Source organism: Cornus florida, unplaced genomic scaffold (genome assembly GCF_030987335.1).
Source record: "Cornus florida cultivar Cherokee Brave unplaced genomic scaffold, ASM3098733v1 CherokeeBrave_3.0.0_Hap2_Chr11, whole genome shotgun sequence".
In the NCBI taxonomy this organism is placed as follows: Eukaryota; Viridiplantae; Streptophyta; class Magnoliopsida; order Cornales; family Cornaceae; genus Cornus; species Cornus florida.
Genome location: NW_026775581.1, coordinates 19568503 through 19587748, shown reverse-complemented (window position 1 = coordinate 19587748; position 19246 = coordinate 19568503). Strand labels below are relative to the sequence as shown.

General features: G+C 41.3%; 1 protein-coding gene across 1 annotated transcript; it reads left to right on the top strand.

Moving 5' to 3' along the window:
* Nucleotides 1-15967: 15967 nt before the first annotated feature.
* Nucleotides 15968-18735, top strand: LOC132280859 (uncharacterized). Its single transcript, XM_059782619.1, has 6 exons — nucleotides 15968-16175; nucleotides 16323-16588; nucleotides 17251-17350; nucleotides 17443-17495; nucleotides 18334-18393; nucleotides 18475-18735. Exons 1-6 carry the CDS (start codon nucleotides 15968-15970, stop codon nucleotides 18733-18735), a joined length of 948 nt encoding a protein of 315 aa, XP_059638602.1.
* The last annotated feature ends 511 nt before the right edge of the window (nucleotides 18736-19246 follow it).

Below are 19246 nucleotides of genomic sequence, written 5' to 3'. Positions count from 1 at the left end.
AGAACCATTGGCCTTGGTCCATGGCATATAAGGCTTGCAGAAGGAGGCCCCGATGCTCGGTGCTATGCACCAAAGGGCAGACATTGTGCTTGAAGACAGTGTCAATGAACCATAGGCATTCCGGAAGATTGGTTTTGCGGATAAAAGACCGGGGCCTAGTAGGATCGTCAAGAGTGCAAATGGCAGCGGCAATCTGCGCCACAGTTAATGTATCCGGCTCCTCATATAAAGGGAGATTCTCACGATTGACAATGTCATCGGGGCACTCAATGGGGCAACCAGAAACCTGAATGATGTCGGTCATAGTGAAAGCATAGGCGGTGCCATCAGTGGATGTAGTGAGAGAAATGGGTGGCTCTTCAGGGCATTGGAGATTCTGGTAGAAGAGGCGCATGACACGGGGGTAGGCAACCCTGGCAAGGGGTGCGCAAATGTGTTGCAGACGCCGGTTAGTCAATTCGGCTACAGCCCACGAAGTTGTGGGTAGAATGTCAAAGGCATCCGTGAGTGGAAATGAGAGGGTCTAGGAGGGCGAGAAGGACCGGCACGAGACATTTAGAGAGGTGGACTTGGTTGAGGAATTTCAGCGAACACCTGGCGTGCACCACAAAAAGGAGAAGGTGAAAATGAGTGGGGAGGAGGATGAAACCCAAAATTTTTGACAAACAAACAAGCCCTATTATCAACAAATCAACAACAAAGCATCAACAGAACCAAACTCCAACATTACAAGCCCATCCTCCTTGTAAAACACCATGAATGAACAAAGGAAAAGAAAAACAAATGAAGAGGACACAGACCTGAATTTCAGGGTATCCGAGAGTAAGAAGGAAGGCAGGAAGAGGGAGGTGAGATGATGGGGTGGTGGGGTATTGAGGTGAGTGAGAAGTGGTGTGGGTGTTGGGTTGAGGATGGTTGCTTGTGAGAGAGAGAGAAGGAAGGTGATGAGGTTGGGAGGGTGTTAGGAGGAGGGCCGATGGTGGAGGGATATTGGAGAGTGAGGTGGGTGGCTTGGTGGATGTTGAGAAGAGAGATGGTTGAGGTTGGGAGAGAGAGAGAGGAAGGTTGGGTACCGGGAGGGGGAAGGTGGTGGGGTGGTGTTTGGTTTGTGGTTGGGGGGAGTGGATTTTAAAAGAGGAGGGGGGTAAGCTTGGTTCGAGCACTCGAAGTTGGACTTCGAGTGCTCGAGAATGGGGCAGTGGGCTCGGTTGGCTTGGGTGAGAGGACTCAAGGAATGGCGAGCACTCGAAGCTTGGCTTCGAGTGCTCTAGAATTTGGCAGAGAGGGTTTGGTTTGGTGGTTGGGGTGAGAGATGAGGTTGGAATGAAGTTTGGAGCATGCATGGGTGGGTTTGGGAGGTGGATGCAGGTTGGTGAAGGTTGCATGGGATAGAAGGTTGGTTGGGTGGGAAGGAGGGTGGAGTGGTGAATGGTGTTGGAGGGTGGGAGATGAGGGAAGATGGAGGTGTATGCATGCATGCATGCAGGGCGTGGGTTGCATGGTGTGTTGCATGCATGTTGCCGAGAGGAGATGAGGAAGGTTGTGTGAGTTGATGGAGGTTTGGGAGGTTGGTTAGTTGGTGGAGGTTTGTTGGTGGTTGTTTGGTGGAGAGGTTGGTTGTTTTGGGTAGAGAGAGAAAGTTTGGTTGAATGGTGATGGAAGAGGAATGCCGAGAGGTGGTTGGGTTGTTGAAGTTGCTGAGGTTTTGGTGCATGGGGGTTGCTGGGATGGTTGTGTTGGGTTGTAAATGCCGAGAGGGTGGTGAGCTTGGGGGTGGGGTTGTGCATGGGAGTTGGTTGCATGGTTTGTGTGAGGTTGGTAAGGTGGTGAGTGGGGGTAGTGAAATGAGGTTGGCGTGTGCATGGGGTTGGGATGGTGTTGGTGGTCTTGCATGCATGGGCTTACATCCATGCATGCAGGACATGGAGCTGGATGCTGGATGTTGGAGTTGTTGTCGAGCACTCTAAGCATGGAAGTAGAGTGCTCGAATTGGGACCAGTAGCCTCAGCAGCTTTGGGGTTCAAAACTCAAGCAAGGTCGAGCACTCCAAATTGGAGTTTAGATTGCTCGAAATGAAGCCAGAGAGTTTGGGTTTGCTGGGATGAGGCTGCGAGCACTTGAAGCTTGGTGGTAGTGTGCTCTAAACTGGATCAGTAGGCTCAGCATTGTGGGTTGAAGAATTTGGAGCACTCAAATTGGAATTTGAAGTGCACGAAAGTGGCTCAGTAGCTTGGAAATGAACTGGCATATGGAGATTGAATGTTTCAGCCAACTTGAATGCATGGATGATCCTGCATGGATGGATTGCATGGCTGCATTTTGAGTGCATGGATGAATGCATTTGATGGATTGCCATGCATGGTGCTTCCAACTATCCATCCATCATGTAAGATTGCAACAAAGAAATGCATGGAATGCATGTAACATAGAAATGCATGCAACATAAAAATGAATGGAATGCATGCAAGCAAGGTGTCTAGGCATGCACAAATGCAATATGGAATGGAAGGCCATGCATGGTTGCATGGATTTGGAACTCTCTAAAAAAAAAAATTTTTTTTTTTTTTTCTTATGCATTGCATGACTGCATGCATTTTTCCTATACATGGATTGAATTTTAAGAACTTTGCATGGATGGAAAAGTTGAAATTTTTCATGGAAAAGTTGAAATTTTTCATGGAAAAATTTGTTCATAGAAAAAAAAAAAAATTTTATTTTTATTTTTTATTTTTTATTTCTTTAATGATGCATGCATGAATAAGTGGAAGAAAATGAAATTTTTCAAAAAAAATGAAATTTTTATGCATAGAGAATTTTTGAAAATTTTCATGTCAGTCCTAAATTCAAGCCATGCATGGAAAATGTGAAACTTTGCACATTATTCCAATCCAATGCATGGATGATTTTGAGAAACCATGACCCAACAATGCATTGAAGATAAGAGGTTATGCATGTGAGAGCCATGTCGAAAGTCCGAGAAAATTGCCTGATAGAGCCAACAACTTCCGGGAATGAAAACAAGAGTTAAGAAGGTCTAAGAAGCCAGTCTAAAAATGTGGAACACAACTTAAGATAGTTCCAGAGAAAGTGAAATTTTGGCATTTCTACACCGTTTCCCAGAAAATTTTGCAAGGCATGAGCAATTTCAAAGAGACGGAAGCTTGGAAATTGAAAGAATTGCTTCCTTTGCTTTGCTAAATTTACTGTCGATAGCTAGACAACGCTAGAGCAGGCACTAATCCTCATAAATTGGATCTGTCAAGAGGACTTCCTCAACTTTTTGGGTTAGGATGGTGCCGTCAATGTAAGGCTTTAGCCGTTGGCCATTTACCTTGAAGAGTGATCCACTTGCAGGATCATGAAGTTCGATTGCTCCATGAGGAAAGACGGTAGTGACAATGTATAGACCATCCCATCTTGACCGGAGTTTACCGGGAAAGAGTTTCAAGCGGGAATTGAAAAGCCAGACCTTTTGTCCCGGGGCAAAAGACTTTTTGACGATGTGTTTGTCATGAAAAGATTTAGTCTTTGCCTTGTAAATTTTTGCGCTTTCATACGCGTCATTACGCAATTCCTCAAGTTCATTTAATTGCAACGCACGATTAGAGCCGGCTTGTTTGAGATCAAAATTGAACCTTTTTATGGCCCAATAAGCACGGTGCTCTAATTCTACCGGGAGATGACATGCTTTGCCAAAGACAAGTCGATATGGTGACATGCCAATGGGTGTCTTATAAGCTATCCGGTAAGCCCAAAGCGCATCGTTTAGCCTTAATGACCAATCTTTGCGGTCCGGTCTAACCATTTTTTCTAAAATGTGCTTAATCTCCCGGTTAGAAATCTCTACTTGACCACTCGTTTGAGGGTGGTAAGGTGTAGCAACCTTATGAATGACGGAATACCTAGCAAGGACGGATTTTAGATAACGATTTCGGAAATGAGATCCGCCATCACTAATGATTGCTCGGGGCGTACCAAAACGACTAAAGATGTGAGACTGAATGAAATGGATCACGACTTTATGATCATTGGTTTTGGTAGCCTCGGCTTCAACCCATTTAGACACATAATCCACCGCTACAAGGATGTACTCATAGCCATAAGAAGATGGAAATGGTCCCATGAAGTCAATCCCCCACACATCAAAAATTTCAACAATTAAAATGTTGGTGAGGGGCATCATGTCTCTTCGGGACATGGATCCAAGTTTTTGACATCGTTCACACGATTTGCAAAAATTGTATGCATCCCGGAACAAGGTAGGCCAAAAGAATCCGCTTTGAAGGACTTTGTTAGCGGTCTTTTTGGCACTGAAATGGCCTCCACAAGCAAGAGTATGGCAAAAATTTAAAATGCTTGTGGCCTCGGTTTCAGGAATACATCGCCGGATGATTTGGTCCGGGCAATACTTGAATAGTTCCGGATCTTCCCAAAAGAAATGCTTGACTTGGGAGAAAAACTGGTCCCTCTCTTGTTTGGACCAATGAGCTGGAATTTTGCCAACCGCAAGATAATTGACAATATCCGCAAAACATGGAAGAGTAGAATGTGAAACTTGAAGAAGTTGCTCATCCGGAAAGGAATCACGGATGGCTGCAAATTCTGAAGATTTCTCAATAAGTAAGCGAGAGAGATGATCGGCAATAACATTGTCGGTCCCTTTTTTGTCCCGGATGTCAATATCAAACTCTTGAAGTAAGAGGATCCATCGAATTAAGCGGGGTTTTGTCTCTTTTTTCGCTAACAAATGCCTAAGAGCGGCATGATCTGAAAAGACGATGACCTTGGAGCCAAGAAGATAGGAGCGAAATTTATCCAAGGCGTACACCACAGCTAGCAATTCTTTTTCAGTGGTGGTGTAGTTCAATTGGGCATCGCAGAGAGTTTTGCTAGCATAATAAATGACATGCGGAAGTTTATCCACACGTTGGCCCAAAACCGCCCCTAATGCATAGTCGGATGCATCACACATGATCTCAAAGGGAAGAGACCAATTAGGGGGTTTCATGATCGGGGCAGAGGAGAGGAGAACGCGAAGTTTGATGAAAGCTTCCATACACGCGTCATCAAAATTGAACGGAACATCCTTGGCTAAGAGATTACACAAGGGCCGTGAGATTTTGCTAAAATCTTTGATGAAGCGACGACAAAATCCGGCATGGCCAAGAAAAGAACGGATTTGACGGACGGAATTCGGAGGAGGAAGATTAGAGATTAACTCAACTTTTGCCTTGTCTACCTCGATTCCCCGCTTAGAAATGACATGTCATAAAACAATGCCTTCTTGGACCATAAAGTGGCTTTTCTCCCAACTTAGAATGAGATTCGTCTCTTTGCATCTTTGGAGCACAAGAGATAAATTTTTGAGACACGAGTCAAAGGAGGAGCCAAATACGGAAAAATCATCCATGAAAACTTCCAAGAACCTTTCAACCATATCGGAGAATATGGACATCATATTCCTTTGGAACGTTGCCGGTGCATTGCATAGACCAAAAGGCATGCGTCGATAGGCAAAAGTACCAAAGAGACATGTGAATGTTGTTTTCTCTTGATCTTGGGGGGCGATTGCCACTTGGTTATAGCCGGAATAACCATCAAGAAAACAATAGAAGCTTTGGCCGGCTAACCTTTCTAGGATTTGATCAATAAATGGGAGTGGGAAATGATCCTTCCTAATTGATGAGTTGAGTTTACGATAGTCAATGCACACACGCCACCCGGTGGTGGTTCGTTGTGGCACGAGCTCGCCCGCTGAATTTTCAACAACGGTGAGCCAGGATTTCTTGGGGACAACTTGTGTGGGGCTCACCCACTTGCTATCAGAGATAGGATAGATGATTCCCGCATCTAGCAATTTGATCACCTCTTTCATGACCACTTCCTTCATGTTTGGATTTAACCGGCGCTGGACCTCTCTAGTAGGCTTTGCGTCATCCTCCATATGAATGCGGTGCATACAAATGGAGGGGTCAATTCCTTTCAAATCTGCCACTGTCCAACCAATAGCTTCTTTATGCTCTTGGAGCACCGCTAAAAGGTTGGTCTCTTGGTCTTTTCGAAGGTCCGAGGCAATAATGACCGGAAAGGTTTGCTTTGGACCAAGGAACACATACTTGAGATGGGCCGGGAGCGGCTTAAGCTCAAGTTGTGGCGGAGATAACAATGATGGGACCGGAGGAGTGGTGGAAAGTTGGGGAAGTGGTTCTTTTGGAATTTTCCAAGGAGGTATATCCATGATAGCATTAATATCAAGCAAGGAATTGACTTCTTGAATGGCTTGATCAACATCAAAGTTTGAGAAGTCAAAATGGGACATGCAAGTTTCAAGGGGATCTTTGCTTAGGATGAAGGGGAGAGATTCTTCGACCACTTCATCGATGACATCCACAAGAAAACAATCATCCTCATTGGAGGGATGTTGAGTTGCATGAAAGATGTGGAGTTTGACTTGCATGTTTCCAAAAGCAATGTCCATCACCCCGGTTCGGCAATTAATTGATGCATTAGCCGTGGCTAAAAATGGCCTACCAAGGATCACGGGAATGTGCTTTTTTGGGTCATGGACCGGTTCCGTATCAAGAACCACAAAATCTACCGGGAAGTAGAATTTGTCCACTTTGATGATAACGTCCTCGAGAATACCTCGTGGATGCTTGACCGATCTATCGGCAAGTTGCAAAACCACGGAAGTCGGCTTAAGATCTCCCAAACCAAGTTGTAGGTAGACCGAGTATGGAATTAAATTCACACTAGCTCCTAAGTCAAGGAGGGCCCTCTCGATTTTGCTGTCACCAATGACGCACGAGATTGTGGGGGCACCCGGATCCTTATACTTCGGGGGAGTGCTGTGCTGAATGATAGCACTAACATTTTCAGTCAACCTCACTTTTTTTGGCAAATGATTTTTAGAAGTGCGCTTTTGAGTGCACAAATCTTTGAGAAATTTTGCATAGGGAGTGATTTGCTTGATAGCATCCAAGAGGGGCAAGTTAATCTTCACTTGCTTGAAAACTTCCCACATGTCTTGAATTTTACAATTCTTATTCCCAAAATGTGTCGACTCTTGAAGACGTTGAGGAAACGGAGCTTTTGGCTCATAAGTAGTTTCCACATTTGGGGAGACATGTGTGGGATTTCCGTGAATGGTATTTGGACAAGAATTTAGATTTTTCAAAGGAGAAACTTCCTCACGTTTGTCTCCATCGACCTTGTTGTCAACCACTCTACCACTCCGAAGGGTGGTGATAGCTTGAACTTGTTCATGAGTCGGTCCACTCGGAGGAGGGGTTTCGTCAATCACATGCATTCCTCTAGGAATTTCAAAAGGTTGAGAGGGAAGCTTGCCCTTGTCCTTTTGAAGCAATTAATTCACCGAGTTAGCTATTTGGCCCACTTGATTTTCGAGATTAGCTATGGATTGAGTATGAGAGTGAACTATTTGGAGAATAGGCTGCAAGGATGTCAAGAGTTGCTTGTTGGCATCCATTATTTGCTTATTTAATGATTCCATCATTTGCTTGTTTGCAGCTACTATCTCATCAGTTGGACACACAGGAGGTTGATTGGAGACATTTGGATTGTAAGGAGGACGGTAGCTTGAAGAGGCTTGGAAAGGTCTACCTTGATATTGAGAAGAGGGCTGATTTTGCTGCCCTTGGTTTTGGAATTGGGAATTCTGTGGGGCTTGTTGCTGCCACGAGAAATTCGGATGATCTCGCCAACCCGGATTGTAGGTGTTGGAATATGGATTGTTCCCGGGCCGCGAGAACATGGCATTAGCTTGCTCTTGGTTGGGACTAGGAAATTGCTCCGGTGTGGGGCAATCTTCCGAGAGATGGAATGGACTAGTACATGAAGCACAAACTGAACTTGCCGAGACAATGAAGGAGGAAGATGTGGTGCCATCAATTGGTAGAATTTATGAGCGATGGCATCCACTTGAGATGATTCCTCCCTTATTGACTTTGGTTGACAAGGGTTGGTGTTGTTTGGAGTGGTTGCGGTCGGAGCCCTACGAGAATTGTGTTGAAGTGAATTTTCACTCAAATTCTCAAGTAAGGTCCAAGCCTCATCCGCATTCTTGGACATGAACATCCCACCACAAGAAGAATCAACCATGAATCTATGGGTTTCGGTCAAGCCAGCATAGAAAGCTTGCACTAATTGCCATTTTGGGATCAAATGATGAGGACATTTTCGAAGAAGATCTTGTAGCCTTTCCCAAGTCTCGTGGAGTTGTTCTCCATCAACTTGAGAAAAGCTTAGAATGGAACGTCTCATTTGGTTGGTTTTACTCACCGGATAGTACTTCTTAAGAAATTCTTGTTGCACTTGAGCCCAAGAAGTAATAGAGTTGGAAGCGAGGGAGTTCAACCAATATTTTGCCCTATCCTTTAGGGAGAATGGGAAAAGATGGAGATGAAGTGCATTGTCCGGAAAACCTCTCAACCGGATGGTCGAACAGATTTCAAGGAACTCATCAAGATGCTTATATGGATCTTCATTATCAAAGCCATGAAATGAGAGAAGCATTTGAATGGTACTAGACTTGATCTCATATTGAGCTGCATCGATGTTTGGCATCACTATACAAGAAGGAGAAGCATAGGTGGTAGGAATGAAATGATCTCTAAGAGTCATTGGCTCTACATTAGGAATTTCAGCTCTTTCATTCCCCGGATTTCCTACGTTATCCCCCATTATATTGAATTCAGTTTCAAGGTCCCTTGTAAGAGTGGGTTCCCTAAGGTTCCGTCTAAGAGTTCTTTCAAGTGAATTTATATCAATAGGCGAGTCAAGTGTGGGAAGAGAGAGTGACCTATGGCCAAACATCAACAATTCACAACAACATCATCACAACAAATCTTTATCATCAACTCCACATACGATGTTCCCTTTCTCCTCAATTATCAAGACAGAAAATAAATGGCCACGACAAGGACCGATGCTTGGAATTGAAAATACACAATTGAAAAAGCCTCGACAAGGGCTTGCAATTTATCTACTTCTAAGCTTAACACAAGCACGATATTCACAATTCGAAACTAGAAGGTCAAGAGACTTACCTGGGGGCCTCTAGACTTACAATTTGCTAGCATTCCCCACGGCGAGCTTCGAGTTCCTAGAATCTCACTTACAACACAAAAATGGTTAAACCACACAAGAAATATTCACAAAACACAGTATTCACAATCAAACTAAATTTAACCCTAGAACCTTGGTCGCTAAACCGTTTGCAATCCCCGGCAACGGCGCCAAAAATTGATCGGTTGATCAACTATACATCAACCTTCGCAATAGCACGAATCATTGTAAAATAGGGCTATTGGTCGGGTAAGTCGAACCACTGGGACTGCACTAGTTTAAGGCAACCTAAGCGTCTAGAATTGTTTTAGAATGATAAGGGGGAATAGGGTGTTTGCTTGGTTTGTCACTAAAGCTATGAAATTAAGATGCATAAAATAGAACTTGCAAGAATTTAAAAGAGATAAAATGTCGGTAAAAGAGACTAGGGAAGTAACTTCACCACCTACAATATAAACATGCTAGAATATGATTCATTCGGGGAAAAACAACATAAATATGTGGCTATGATAAGTAGTTACTCATGGTTACTACATTACCTTCAAAGGATTCATGGAATCAATAGGCAAGAACAATTTATCAAAGATTTTACATGCTCAATTACCTAAACTAAAGTGTAATTTAAGACATGTTCACTGAGCTAGAAATTGTCAAACCATCAATCACATGATAAGAGCACATGAAGCTAAGAATTAAGAATAAGCCATCAAAGGAAGAACCTAAGCTATGGCCTATCAAATCTCTCAACAACATGCCATTAAAACCATTCCAAAAATCTCATCTCCATTGTCACCATGAAAATGTAAACCATACAACCATGAAAACAAACATTCTAAGACAAGAAAGTAGGTCCAACATGATCATTAAATCAAAATCAATTCATTACATCAAGTAAGAGTTCTAGATTATGGAATCACCACAAAAATACATTATTTTTCCCAAACTAGAATCAAAAGTAAAGCATGCTTACAATGAGGGGTTCCATTACCTCCCTAGAGGAGGAGTTAGTTACACATGGGAGCCTTAAAATGAAGAAGAACCATGGATCCTCCTTCCATTTTCGAGCTCACCTTTCTTGCTCCAAGAACTCTCCTTTCTTTGCTCTCTTCTCTCTCCTCTAATCTTGCAGAAATCAAAGATAAAATAATGTGTGGCCCTTGGGTAGCTTTTTATTCTCCAACACACCCTCTCTCTCCTCCAAGGAACACCTCCAACCACTTCATAAAGAAGGAAGATGGCATTGAGGAAACCAATGTGCAAGTGGCTGAAATTGAGCCATTTCCGAGTGCAATCTGCCTGATTTTCGTGCACTCGAAAAGTGATCTCGAGCACTCTAACTTAGTGCAATGTGCAACATGTTCCTCTTGCTCAGCGCTGACCTATTTTGGGAAAACTGCTATGAATTTGTGCCCCGAACTCTGAATGATGATCTGTTTGAAGATTTGGAGAGCTGATTCAGTGTTTTAAAAACTTCATGTTTTGATGAAGACCCAATTCTCAAGTCTGGTTGGTCGAAAATGGGGAGAAAGGCAGTACTTCAGTGCTGCCAGGCAGCTCTGCGCACCTCTGTTACGAAGATCATAACTCTCTGCTCCGAACTCCGAATGATGAACCACTTGAAGATTTAGAAAGCTGATTTAGAGATCTAAATCTTTCATGTTATGATGGAAGTCTAGTTCTTGAGTTTGCTAGGTCGAAAATGGCGACAAAAGTCAGGATCACTGCTGCCAGAAATTCAGAAATGGCATCCTTTTTGCTCAAAATTCCACAAGGCATCATTTTTGCTTCCTTTTTGCACTTTAACCTGAAAATGCATAAAAACATGCAAATGGAGTTAATCTACATAAAATAATTAATAACTGGACTTTGTTAATGTAATTTAGGGCGCTTGAATATACAATATTCGGCGCTTATCATCTCTATTCTCTCATCCTCTCCCGTTGGTCTCTCTCTCTTCCTCTCAAACTTCCATTTTTCTTTTTCTTTCACTTCAAGGCTTTAAACCTTTATTTCTCCCTCAATTCTTGGTATTTTTTAATGCCGTTTGTGGCAAATTGATGCTCACGACGAGATCTACTAGTTAATCGGATCAATTTCTTGGTTGGTGCACTCTAGGAAATTCAAAATTTAGGGTACAATTTGGGGGTTTTTGCAATTCTTGAGGTAGGGGTTTCTAATTCCAAATTTCTTGTTCCTTGGTGAATTTTCTTTCAATATTTGTTATCAGGCATTCTCTATTTGAATTGATTGTCTTGAAAATAATATAATTGTTGTATTCGAAATCTACACTTATATGTGTTGAGGAAATTATATGAAAATCATGTTTAAGTGTTAAGTTCCACGCCTAAGTGTTAATCTTCATGCCTAGTGTTTATTATCGTAATAGAAATGACTATGAGGATGCATGCTAAATTATGTTGTAGAAATTTCTTTATTTCATTGTAAATGGCAAAGCTTGTGATGTACATCCATAACATTGGGCACGAAAAAGGGTAAAGTTATTTGAAATGAAATAGAAAGGGGTTTTTAGGGAGAATTTGGATAAAATGGTTTTGAGAAAACCCGGTCGCCACGGAGTCACCAAAGGGACGGTGTGTTAATGTAACCTAGAGAGAATTAGGGGAAACACCCTAGCGTAGTTGAGATATCTGGGCCCCAAATGACGCCGCGGGGCTACCAAAGGTCAAGGACAGTAGCTAACCCTTCTCCCGTGGTACTACGTAGACACCAAAGGACGGGTTATATTAACAGTTTATGAAGCGATGAATGTTTTTGAAAATGGGGAGTGACATACATGGCATTGCATTCATAGCACGACATTTGCTTGTTTTGAACTTGGAATTGATGTTGTATTTTTTCTTGACCTTGCTTGATCCAATTCCCTATCGTCCTATTCATTGTTTGGATTAACGAGGCCACAAGAGGTGTGTTTTAAGCACCACCTGTGATACCCCTCGGATCCGAGACATGGGTTGATCAGGCCCAGGCCCAAACCCGAGGGCATATTAAATAATTAATATTTAAATCGAACACAGAATAAGAATTGAAATAATAAGAAATAAATAATAAATGGCTGTAAAGAACTCGAATTAAAAAATCCTCAAAGTATAATCATTAAAATCCATTAATCCAAAACCTCCAATTATTTAACAACTCGGGAATCCATCTAGAGGATCCCTAATAAAAATCCCAACTATAAAATACAGTAACTGTAATCAAAATCCAAACTAGTAAGGAAGCAGTCCTACGTAGTTAGTGGAATGGAAGTCTGTATCTGCTCTGCACGATCAAGCTCTAACCCTGGCACTAGTGAGCACCTGGAAAATAAAAGAGTAGGTCAAGCCCACATGCAAGTCCCATTCTACTACGATCCAAACAAGAATCTGATACGCAAATACATCCTAGATAGACTCAACAATATCTAGAGTAGTCCATATCTGTATATAATACACACTATAGGACGCTCACTAGTCCAATAGGTGTGTCTCAGCTTGAGTAGAGATACCATGCAAATCGCACATTACGTGGTCATGTGTACCTAGACCTACCAGGGAACAACACTACTATCCAGCTATCCATCCTAGGTAATATACGCACCCTAACCATGGTCATGAGACCCAAGCTCATACCATAGTACCATAACATAAATATATAAAGTCCGTTCCAAATGTGTCATTCAAAAGGTTTATTGACCTGACACCTAGTTATAAGTAGGACTTAACTTTTGTAGTTAATCCACTTTATTTCAATATAGGTAGGACTTAGTGTTTGAACTAATCCATCCCCAATATAGGTAGGTCTCACTATTTTGAACTGAGCCGTCCCTAATATGCCACCGTCCCATACCGGTGCATAGACATCCATATAAGTAGGACTTAACTTTTTATAGTTAATCCAACTCATTCCAAAATAGGTAGGATTCAGTGTTTTACTAATCCATTCCTACTATGCCACAGTCCCACACCAGTGCACACAATCCTCCAAACAACATAATTGTAAAGACAATAATTGTTATCTATCAACCATTATCCAGGATATGCATAAATACAGTTTAATACATATAACATGATATTAGGCATTCATTACAGAACCTAAACATCACATTCCAACCATTTAAATTGCTAATATGAGTCATAGCATTTAAATCCTCCATTTACCATAGTTGACCAAAAACAGTATAAATAGTTATCAACTACATTCCAAAATAAGCACAAATACAATTTCACATGTGTAAAACTAAATCATGCATCCACTAACAGAGTTAGAATCCAAATCCCATTCCTTTAAATTTGTAAAATAAGATTAAACAATCTACCTCTCCAAATAGTACCATACTGGTGCTATGTATAACCGATTTAAACACTAGTTAACTCTATTTAAGCATACACATAATTAAATTACTACTATATGCTTATACCACAACTAGAAACATAATTTGCAATTTAAGATCTTTCAGAGAAATCAAAATTTTTTAAAAAAAAACAGTAAGCAACAAAAGTTAATTCTCCACTCATCCACCTAGGAATTCTATGTTTAAGCTTAGATTAATTCTATCTCCAGTATCTGAATGTGAGCTTGCTTCCCAACATTTTTATAAGTCTTAAGTAGTGAATTACATCATACAGTAGCACATAGATAGCCTTTGAATAATCTAGTTTAGCCAAACAGACCTCAAACATCAGTTTTACGCTTCAAGCAAGAGAAAGAGAAGGCTCTGAAAACAAAAGAGCCTGCTCCACTTCAAGGAAAGCGTCTGTTCTTCTGCTGTCTTCTTCGACTCTAGTGGTTTCCAGTCTTTGAATTCAGTTTTATTACAGGTTTTAAAGTCCTATCCTCATCCCAGATTGAACACAAGACAGAATTTTCAGTTTTATTACAGGTTTTAAAGTCCTATCCTCATCCCAGATTGAACACAAGACAGAGTTATACAATTAAGAGTTTAATTACTCATCAATGTTTAAAGCAAACAACCCCCATATACAAACTGAACTTGTAACAACAGAGCAACAGATTTAATTCTATGATGCTAGAAACTGATTTAACATGTATAAACAATGTAATTAAAACTTAGTTTAATTCCTAAAGTCTAACTAAGCATGCACAGAACATAGATTCATGGGAAAGAGAAGAACAGAGACTTGCTTTGAGTTTCAAATTTGAAACTCTAATTCCACTGTTTCTGTATGATACGTTTGTGTTATCAACTACAAGTCTACTCCTCCAGTGCTTTGGTTCAACCCAGAAACACCTCGTCCAATTATCCTTGAACCTCTCTGGTAACCTTTCTAGTTTTCGCTCTCTATTTCTTTCTGCCTCTCACTCCGGGAATAAAGTTTTGTTTTCAACCCTAGGCAAAACGTATACATGTATATTTATAGATTTATAAACCCTAAACCCTAATTCTAATTGTAATCCAAGAATGGAACGTATTCACTAATTAAATTAATAAGTCGGCTACACCTTGAAACCTAAAACCCTAAATCACGATAAAGAAAATAAATACACAATGCATTAACTAATTAAATCAATTAAATAAATATGGTAATTAAAATAGTAAAATACAACTAAAGAATTAAAAACACTTAAACAATTAATTCCAATTAAACAACCCAATTAAATAATTAAATCAATTAAATAATTAAAACACTTAAACAAGTAATTCTAATTAACAAAATTAAAAATAACACAATTAATTCAATTCAATCACCACAATACAAACAATTGAGCAACTAATCAAATAAAATGCAATTAAATCATAAATTAAATACCAGAAATATCCTTTTAAAATTAGGGGTATTACACCACCTACTGGGCAAATTGCTCACCCCATTATTTAACATTTTTTAGGCCCGGGAAAGGAAGTAGTGGACGCTGACCCTTCATAAGCTTGTAAAAGATTAGGTGTTTACTTTTGTCCCCTTTTGTATTTAGCCCATTCTTTAGTAAAGTTGTGACCAATGAAATGTAATTGTATAGTAATGTGACTATAATCTTTTGGAACACTTGATATATATTTGGAATTATAGGAACTTGTGGAGGTGAAAGGGCATTGGAGTTATGTTTATGATTAATTATTGACGCCTTTCTAATGTATAATACAATATTTTGTTGCCATGAATTTGGAATTCAACTGCATAACAGGTTCGGTATAGATTAAGCATGCACAAAGTACTGCCAGAATGCTTTTCCCAGTGAGTTCAGGGTTCAGGGCCTTGTTTCGGCCAACTGACCCTCACCATCAGCCGCCCGAAACCCCAGGTTCGGCCGACCGAACCTCCTTCATCAGCCAACCAATGCTTGCACTGTAGCAGTCTCGAGAGCATGTTGTTTTCAGAATTGTTTCAGCCGGCCGACCCTGTAGGTCGGCCGACTGAACCTGCCCTGTCAGCCGACCGATGAAGGGCCATCAGCCGGCTGATCATTCCTTTTTGACCAGTATCAGCTGACCCTCTCTGCAAAGTTGTATCTTGGGAGTCTTGAATCCCTGGATAGACTCGTATGATAGGTGTGGACTCAGGAAAATGGTGGTATGACCTAGTTGACCTCGGGTTCGGGTAAGGACCTGGTTAACGATACGGACCCACGGTTTCGAGTCATTACAAATTTGGTATCAGAGTGATGGTTCGAAAACCATTAGGACGACGGGTAGAGGCCTACATGAAGTTGTCTACATTGTTTATGTGATTATTTGCTACATGTTTTATTACTTGAAGAAGCATGCTTAACTACTTATTTGTTTATGTGCTTATAGGTTTATGTTAAGGTGTTTATTGCATAGTTTTGCATGCTAAGTGTTGGCATGGCATCATTTTATGTTGAGCCATCCATGATGGACCTTAGTGTCATGTGATTAAACCATTTTTTTTCGTTTTATAGCATGATGCCGCCACGACAGAAACCAAGGGGTGTTAGCTCTAGGCCGACAAGGGCTGATGTTGGTGAAAACTCTCGCTCCAATCCGGCGGAGCAAAATGAAGAGGATACACTTCTTAGGGATTTGATTATCCTAAGAGGTTTTTCTATCAGAAAGGATGATGTTGAAGCAACCGTTGAAGAGGGTGAAGGTTCGGCAGAACTAGCATTGAACCGTTTGCTACAAAGTGCTTTGAGGGCAACAATTGTTACTCTTCCGCAACCAGTACCGCAACCAATAGTTTAAGTTGAGGAGACGCCAGCATAGAAATGTCTCAAGTTGATTTCTGGGTTTTCTAAGTTGATGCCAATGATGTTTGAAGGTGGTGCAGATCCCATGATAGAGGATGACTACATGGATCAAATGGAAACCCATTTGACTTCTATGGATGTGACGGATGATTATGTAAAAATCATCCTAGCCACTTATAAGTTTACCAAGGATGCTAAGTTTTGGTGGAAGTCGGTCACCAATCGGCACAAGGTGGAGGAAATAAGTTGGGACATGTTTAAAGAATTGTTCTACGAGAAGTATTTTCCAGTCCCCAAGAGATGGGAGCTGAGAGATCAGTTTAATGGCCTATCTAAGGCAATATGTCAGTGACGGAGTACGAGAACAAGTTCACCTTACTTTCTCGCTTTACTCCAAAGATGGTGAGCAATGAAGTTGACAAGACTCGAAAGTTTATTTCTGGTCTAGATTACAAAATGAGGCCATTGATAACGGCACAGTACATCAAAGTTTATTCAGAGGCAGTGGAAAGGCCATTGATGTTAGAGGCTAAAACAAAAGATAGAAATGCAGGAAAAGAATAGTGGAGACAGAAGAGGAGTGTAGGACCATCTTTAAAGGAACCTTCATAGAAGAGGAACAGGGGTGGTTCATCTCAGTTTCAGGGGCAGCAATCTGCATGATCCGCTCCTATCACTCCTATGCCAACTGGGTTTGATAATAGTGGAGTTGTTTGTTTTCAATGTCAGCAGCCTGGACATTATAAGTCCAACTGTCCTATGAGATCGTCTTCGGTTTCTTCGAGAGCTTATTATGGGTATAGCCAGTAGGGTCATTTGATTCAAGACTATCCGAATCAAGGAGCAGGCACTAGTAGTGGTAGAAGGTCACGGCAGAGGCCATCGCAATCGGCTATAGTTCAATCAAGTTTTAGGCCACCACCACCACCACAGCCTGCCATGTCTTCACAGGGTTCACGAATAGTTAAGAGCGATACTCCTACTATACCAACGTAGTAGTCAGGTGTTCAGGTTGGTAGTTCTCAAGCACAGGCACCACAGGGACGTGTCTTCATGATTGCTCAGACTGATGCATCTTCTGGTCCATCAGTTCTCCGAGGTATCTTTCCAGTGTTTGGTTTTGGGCTCGTCTTCTCTTTGACTCTGATGCATCTCATTCCTTCATTTTATCATCATTTGCATTTGCATCAGGGTTAGAGATCAGTTTCATGGATCGGGCGTTGTGTGTTAATACGCCAGTTGGGGTTTCAGTGTCCTTGAGCATGCAAGATTGTTTCGTTGTGATAGTCGGGCGAACTTTTTTGTTTGACGATGACTGGCTTTGATGTCATTCTTGAGATGGATTGGTTAACTTCATTTTATGCCACAATCGACTGTTTCAGAGGTAGAGTCACGGTTTGCACTCTTGAGGGAGATTGTTTCTTTTTCGAGGGAAATCGGAGTGATTCCCAACCTTCATCACTGTATTGAATTCGTAGACGGAGTCGTGGTGACTACTTTTTGGCTAGCCTTTTTATAGAAGAAGATGATGTTGTAGAAAAGGATTATCCAACGGTTATTCATGATTTCTTGGATATGTTTCCGAAGGATTTGATAGAGTTGCCTCCACATTGAGAAGTAGAGTTTACTATTGATTTGATGCCTGGTATTGCGCCGATTTCTATGACACCAGTTGAATTGGAATAATTGAAGAAGCAGCTTGATGATTTAAGGATAAAGGGTTTCATTCGATCGAGTGTGTCACCGTGGGATGCACCAGTCTTGTTTGCTAAGAAGAAAGATAGTTCTTTGAGGTTGTGCATTGACTATCGAAAGTTAAATCATGCCACCATCAAGAACAAGTATCCTTTACTAAGGATAGATGATTTGTTTTACTAGTTGAGAGGAGCCAGTTGTTTCTCGAAGATTGACTTGAGGTCTGGCTATTATCAGTTGCGGGTTAGGGATGAGGATATCCCAAAGACAGCGTTCCATACACGATATGGACACTATGAATTCCTTGTTATGCCTTTTAGCTTGACTAATACACCAGCAACATTCATGAACTTAATGAACTTTGTCTTTTATGATTACTTGGACCAGTTTGTGGTAGTTTTTGTGGATGACATACTTGTGTACTCGCAGACACAGGAGGAGTACGAGGTCCATTTGAGCATTGTATTGTAGATCTTATGAGAGTACCGATTGTATGCGAAATATAAGAAGTGTGAGTTTTGGCTACAGAAGGTGAAGTTTTTGGGGCACGTTGTCTCAGAAGGTGGAGTGTCAGTAGATCCATCAAATATAGAAGCGGTTTTGAATTGGGAGCAACCCAAAAATGCTTTTAAGATCCAAAGTTTCCTCGGCCTAGCAGGTTACTATCGAAGATTTGTGAAAGATTTCTCCCGTTTGGCAGTACCTATGACTCGCTTGACTCGGAAAGGGATCAAGTTTGTGTGGAATGAAGCCTTTGAGTTATCCTTTCAAGAGTTGAAGATAAGGTAGACTACAGCTCCAGTGTTGGTGATACCTAAGCGTGGCTTAGGTTATGTGATCTATTGTGATGTTTCACGTGATAGTTTGGGTTGTGTGTTAATGCAGGATGGTAGAGTAGTGGCTTATGGGTCTCGATAATTGAAGACTCACAAGCTTAACTACCCTACTCATGATCTAGAGTTAGCGGCAGTTATATTTGCTTTGAAGCACTGGAGACACTACTTGTATGGTGAGAGATTCGAGGTGTTCTCGGATCACAAGAATCTTAAGTAACTTTTCTCCCAAAAGGACTCGAACAACAGACAGAGGCGATGGGTTAAATTTTTGGAAGATTACAACTTTGACTGGCAGTATCATCTGGGCAAGGCAAATATGGTAGCAGATGCCTTAAGCCGAAAATCTCGTTGGACTTTTGCTAGTTTGGCCATTCAAAATTGGATGATGCTCGAAGATTTGGCAGAGATGGGATTGTGTTGTTATGAGGACGACGGCAGTGAGTCGGCATTCCTGTTTAGTATTG

Bases quoted from the DNA above. Each gene is read 5' to 3' on its own strand.
- LOC132280859 (XM_059782619.1), top strand. From the start codon at position 15,968: ATGCCGCCACGACAGAAACCAAGGGGTGTTAGCTCTAGGCCGACAAGG. The intron at 16,589-17,250 runs GCAATATGTCAG...CCAACGTAGTAG, and splicing joins AGTTTAATGGCCTATCTAAG to TCAGGTGTTCAGGTTGGTAG. The intron at 17,496-18,333 runs GTTTCAGTGTCC...TACTTGGACCAG, and splicing joins GTGTTAATACGCCAGTTGGG to TTTGTGGTAGTTTTTGTGGA.